The sequence below is a fragment of the Leptodactylus fuscus genome, chromosome 5, assembly GCF_031893055.1.
Source record: "Leptodactylus fuscus isolate aLepFus1 chromosome 5, aLepFus1.hap2, whole genome shotgun sequence".
Lineage (NCBI taxonomy): Eukaryota > Metazoa > Chordata > Amphibia > Anura > Leptodactylidae > Leptodactylus > Leptodactylus fuscus.
The window spans coordinates 161,027,272-161,033,271 of NC_134269.1; the positions used below are offsets into that span (position 1 = coordinate 161,027,272).

At 40.5% G+C, this 6,000-nt stretch overlaps 1 protein-coding gene across 1 annotated transcript in view; it reads left to right on the forward strand.

Annotated features, from left to right (window-relative positions):
- Nucleotides 1-5,282, forward strand: part of CDC25C (cell division cycle 25C) — a 31,056-nt gene extending 25,774 nt beyond the window's left edge. The window contains exons 12-16 of the mRNA XM_075274628.1: nt 413-475; nt 1,169-1,267; nt 2,313-2,446; nt 3,929-4,040; nt 5,085-5,282. Of these exons, the coding sequence (XP_075130729.1) occupies nt 413-475; nt 1,169-1,267; nt 2,313-2,446; nt 3,929-4,040; nt 5,085-5,225 (549 nt within the window). The 3' untranslated portion in view covers nt 5,226-5,282. The remainder of the gene's footprint in view (nt 1-412; nt 476-1,168; nt 1,268-2,312; nt 2,447-3,928; nt 4,041-5,084) is intronic.
- Nucleotides 5,283-6,000: the final 718 nt, after the last annotated feature.

Below are 6,000 nucleotides of genomic sequence, written 5' to 3' on the forward strand. Positions count from 1 at the left end.
TTATGTAGTTTAGATTGGATCCTTGAGATGGGAAATACCCATTTAAGACAGCCAGTAGCCGTGCATGTATGTCACTTCAATAATAAAAAAAAAAAAAAAAAAAAAAAAAAAAATTTAAGGATGATGCACACCCCCGGCACATTTTATCCATCAAGAATGCAAATGATGGGGAAGGTTAACACTGTATTTGCAAAGGAAATCTGTATTCTCTTTGCTGAGGAGAAGGGGTACATTCCAAAAGTAAGTATTTGGCAACATTTCCCTTGTGTTGACCACCTGTAACAATGTAAGTAACCCTACTGCAGGAGTGTGCATTGATTTCTGAAATTCTGGCAAATTCTGTATCATTATTCAAAACCCTTTGAAAAAGAGTTCAGCATCTTAACTTTGGTTGTATTTTCCCTTCCTGCAGGTCTATGCTTTGCCTACCGTGACCGGTCGTCATCAGGATCTCCGCTACATAACAACTGAGACTGTAAATATAGCTTTCATGTAGTGAAATGCATGTGACCGGGATAGAGAATGTTACCAGCACTCATTTTACTTTTTCTCATTCTGTGCAGATCATAAATCAGTGCGTATTTACCTAATCTACACAGAAAATGTCATGTCATCCTGATTTATTGCATGTAGTTCAGAGCTGCATTCACAATTCTGCTTTTCTTTGGGTTGTTTTCAGACTGCTTTTTTAGTGTCACTTTGCCATATGTGCCTATATCCTATGTATCTATAGGACACAGATTATCCTGTTGGCTTCTATTAATCTGGTATACCTAGGGATGGTCAATTAATTCAGCATTTCAAAGAAACCTGATCCCAATTGTGAAATTGGTGTTAACCTTCCTCGGAGTCTGACATTTTGCACATTAGTAGTCAATAGTTTTGTGTTAGGACAATGAAGCCTTCATCCCAGATATTGGACTCCTTATCCCTTATAAACTTTCTTTTTAGTATCTTTACATGAACATTGAGCTTGAGAATTGTCCATATTCTTGAAATAAGTTGAGATTTTGTTTAGGCAGTCTGTGCCAGTGGCATCATTCTTGAAGTCCTCTGTCATTGCAAAACACATTGTGAAAGTGCCCGTGCAACAAACCAATATAAGGGCTAACTAACTTTTTTTTTTTTTTCTCCTTTTTTATGTTAAATGTGAACATTTTGGCACTAGATGGCAGCCTTAATTCATGGAGAATTCAACAGTCTTGTGGAGAAGTTCTACATCCTTGACTGCCGGTATCCATATGAATATGAAGGGGGCCATATTCAGGTGAGGTGTTGTGTCAATTATAAAGCTTTCTCACTTTCTGCAAATGTTTTCATACAATTATTTCTTGACTGAGACTGAAACTAAATTGTATCTGAATTTTTTTCTTCTTGTAGACACAGCCATGTTATTAAATTTCTGTTAAATGTTCTTATAGCACTCAGGCTTTGGTCATCCTAAAGATTTTTTTTCTTAAATTGTTTTGGGAGGGTAACACTAGGTTCACACTTTCATTCGGGTTTCCATTCAGGGGGTTCGCTTGGGGACCTCCCTCACCCAAACGGAAGCCTTATCCGCTTAAAAAAGCAGTTACCCTCAGAAACCCGCAGGCCCCATAGACTATAGTGGGTTCCTCCCGATTTCTGTTGCTTGCAGGATTTTTCTCTCCACGTTTTTAAAGCTGAATGGGGAGCGGAATCCCCAGGTGGAGACAGGGCTTAGGCCCCGTTCACATGGGGCACGGGATGGCGTATTTTGGTCCTGATTTTGACGCGGGAAGCCGCGTCAGAATAGGACCAAAACACACCTGCCGCGACTGTCACAGCTTCCGACAGTCGCGGCTTCCCGCTCCGGAGTAGGCCCAAATGAAAGGGCAGCTCGCTTCTTTTTTCATACCTCTCACGGAAAAAAGGAAGCTAGCGGTCTGCATATACCTCTATTATTAGCGGGCGGAGTCTGACGTGGATTCAGCGCCAAAATCCGCCCCCACTTGCCCCGTGTGAACGAGCCCTAAGGTGTGAACCTAACCTAAGAGAGAGGTTCTCTTATTTACCATTGAAGTTAGTAGAGAACAGATAAAAATTGAAGGCATCTGTTCTGTGAACAAAATCTAAAGCTGATGGGTCTAGTGGTAGCCATGAGATGCCCTTCAGTGTTTATCCTAAATTCTTAAATTTGAGTAACTGGCTGTCTGTGAGGGATCACTTGACCAATTCTGAAAGATTTAGAGGTTTTTAATCTGATACACCTCTTTTAAGGTATATTTCCCAAAATTCAAGATGAAAAGTTGTACTTCAAACATGAATATGATTATTTCTGTGTTGTGCAGGGAGCTTTGAATCTTCATCGACCAGAAGATGTGTTGGATTATTTTCTCAAGTGTCCTTTGGTCCCATCAGTGGCAGAAAAGCGCATTATACTGGTGTTTCACTGCGAGTTTTCATCTGAGAGAGGCCCAAAAATGTAGGCAACTAAATCTGTTCTAATTTTTTCACTTTTTTCTAATCTAAAAACAACTGCACCCTTGACATTGCAGTTTTGAATGATTATTACTGTAGATATGCTAAGCTATTTTCCGAATTAGCAAGTCTTCATTTACAGAGTGGCAAGATGGGACTACCAGGACCAGGAAGTTGGAACAACCCACATGTTTCGGACTTTTATGAAATCTGACATATTAATACCCCTTTAGCTATTAATACACTTCATTAACCCCTTCCCGACATCCACTGTAATAGTATGGCGCTGCCAGGAAGGACTACCCGCAAACCGCCGTAGTACTACGGCGACTGCATGGTGCGCACACAGAAACTGTGTGCGCACCATGCCCTGTGGGTGTCAGCCGTAACATATGGCTGACAATGCCCTGTAACCCCCGTTGTCACCCGTTGTAACATGTTTGACCGCCGGCATCTCAGGGGTTTCGGTACATAATGGTGTCGATCGGCACCCCCCCACGACGGTGTCGGGGGGATGCAGGTGTTGGTAGTGGGCAGGCCGGGGTCTGATCAGTGACCCCGGGTCTGCCCCATGCCGTCCCCTCCATGTACCTGGTTGATCCTGCAAAAATGGAAGCTGTCAGCCCCGTGCGTGTGCACGAGGCTGAGAGCTTCCTGTGCTCTGCAATACACATAAGAAGTAAAGACAGATGTAACAGTTAAAGACACAGGCACTTTTCTTTAGTGAAGTATATAGCAAAGTTTGTTCCCTTCATCTCCACTATTTTATGAAAAAAAAAATAAAATAAAAACTGTCTTACATTTTAATGGACAAATGTCACATTGACAATGTTTATTCTATCTGCTAGCAGTTTCTTGTAGAGTGGGATGATAATCTTCTAGAAAAACCTTCTCTGACGTTCCTGTTTATTCTGGTGTTAAGAGTCTGATAGGTTGTTGTATATGTAGTGAACAGTCTTCTCCGTATGTGTGTACGTGCAGAGATGACTGTCAAATCAATGTGCATGACCGCCTAAGTCCAGAGTGAACAGAAAGTTTAGTGCTTAGATCTCAAGTTCTACCAAGGTCCTTCTCCCTATTAAGTATATATTGGTCTGTTCATCTCCCCCTATTCAACATGTACAATGTTACAAGTTTCTTAGAAATCATAATATGCAGGGTTTAACACTCCAACCTGTGTGAATCAGATCATAATTTTCCTCTGGCATAAAGATATTTGTAATGTATACTATTGAAAATCCTAAGTAACATATGACATTACATGCATGTAGGCAGCTGCACAACTTGTTCATATGCCTATAAGTATGATAACATATTGTGGGCTTTATCCTGCAGTTTACGGCCAACATTCTACCACAACTTTGTACAGGCACTCCTGGTCAAGTGTTTTATATGTGCATTTGCAGCTTTTAATAAGCATTTATCTTAAGCCTTTAGACTTCATCTGTTTCCTAAGTTCTGTAAGTTTTTTTTGTTTATATGAAAGGTGTCGTTTCTTGAGAGAAGAAGATCGTGCTAGGAATGAATACCCAAATCTTTATTATCCAGAGCTGTATTTACTGAAAGGGGGATACAAAGAGTTTTTTCCAGAATACAAGGTGAGCCCTGTTTCTGTATTTTTCCTGTACATGCAGTGCTTTTTACATTTCACAGACTGCCCCATCTGCATCCTGTGGGTTTTTCATCAACTTGAGAGCCTCAGCTTGGAGACTACTGGGCTAGGGCTCTCCTGCACATTCTCAGTGAAATGCAAACCCTTAGAAAATAGATTAAACTAGCCTCTGCCCGCGACTTCGTCTGCGTGTTGTTGGCTTTGATGATCTACCTATATTCAGCAAATTGCTGCCGTCGATGGTTTACCTGCTCCGGCGTTTCGGCAGCTCTTAAGCTGTCTTGCTGCTGAACTTATCCCTCACGCTGCGCCTGTGATTGTTCCGGCATCTTAGCAGCTCACTCGGATAGAATAAAATGAGCGTGTTGTTGGCGCTGATGATCCGCCTGCTCTGGCGTTTCGGCAGCTATTTTGCTGGCCTGCCGCTGAACTTGTTCCTCGCGCTGTGCCTGTGATTGTTCCGGCATCTCAGCAGCTTGCTGGTGCCGATAATCCCCCCTGTGACTTCTGTCTACTTTCATAGCCGTCGTTGTTTTAAAATTTTGCAACAAATTAGATTTTCTTTTTCCCGGCATGTTTAAAAGTAGCAAACTGCCAATTGGGATTAAAGGTGTTTTCCCATCCATTGTGTCAGCACACTACTTGGAGCAGATCAGATAATATGCAAATGCATGTACAGAATGAACTGAGGTTTAGCTGAGTGTTTACATAGAGAGATAACAGACCTGGCGTTATCAGAAGCTGAGATAATGCTGCTGCAAGAGCAGTTTAATATAGTATGTGAACATAAATTCATAACAGTCAGGAAGCTATTTCATTTACCGGGATAAAAAGTAGCCTATGTTTTAATCGAGGTTACAATCTATTTGCCAAATTTCATCCAAATTCATTCAGCCATTTTTGGGTGATTGAGGAACAAACATCCAAACTTTTGCATTTATAATATTAGTAGGATGTAGTAGTTGAATAATTGGTGTGTGTTTTGGTCATGGAATTGTTATTTATTTATATGTTATTCAATTTTTTGCAGCCATTATGTGAGCCTCAAAGCTACTGCCCAATGCATCACCAGGATTATCGCCAAGAACTTCTGAAATGCCGGACAAAAAGCAAATCCTGGGCAGGAGACCGCAAGAGAAGGGATCAGATTGCACGGTTGATGAAACTGTAAAAGTATTTGGAGATGTCTTTACCCTGGATAAATCTTAGCAATCTGAGAAATTTGAAGAAGATCAATTTGCAACATCCAACGTGGCCATGGCTTCTTTCACTTATAAAGGATCTCTACATTGGTACTGCTGCCCTTGTGAAATAACTTTATTATATTTTCTATAAATTAAAAACCATGCAAGATTGCACTGGATGTGCATGAATTTGGGAATGAGTCTAGATTATGACTATGAGATATGAACCTTTCTGTGTCTTATATAATGAATGCAGCTGTCTTAAGAGTGTGGACTAAAGTCTTCGTACAAATCATGTCTTTTCTGGTGACCAGCAACTTCTTAATGATTGAACCCAAATATCCACTACAAACTCTAAACTGCAATAAGTAAAAGCATTATTTAGAGAGCTTCTCATGGTGACATCTCTTCTATATGGCCCTATTAGGGCTTATCAATGACACATGAGCCAGATGCCCGCTCTAGGTGGCCATTACACTGTGCAACTCTAATTTATTGGGAAATGCCCACTTTCACAACCATTCTTTTTTTTTTTTTTTTTTTTTTTATTGTTCTAATCCATCTAAAATGAAACCGGTTTCTAAAAAGTCTTGAGTAAAAATACTTTTCTATTTTTTGTCTATAGAGCCTATGCTATAACCTTCCAAAATGGATGTTCATAAGCATTAGGTGACATATGGAAATAAGAGTAAGATTGCAGAATCGGACTGCTTGGGGTTAATTTGTAGTATGTTACCATGATGACACATAAGTTTCATATAT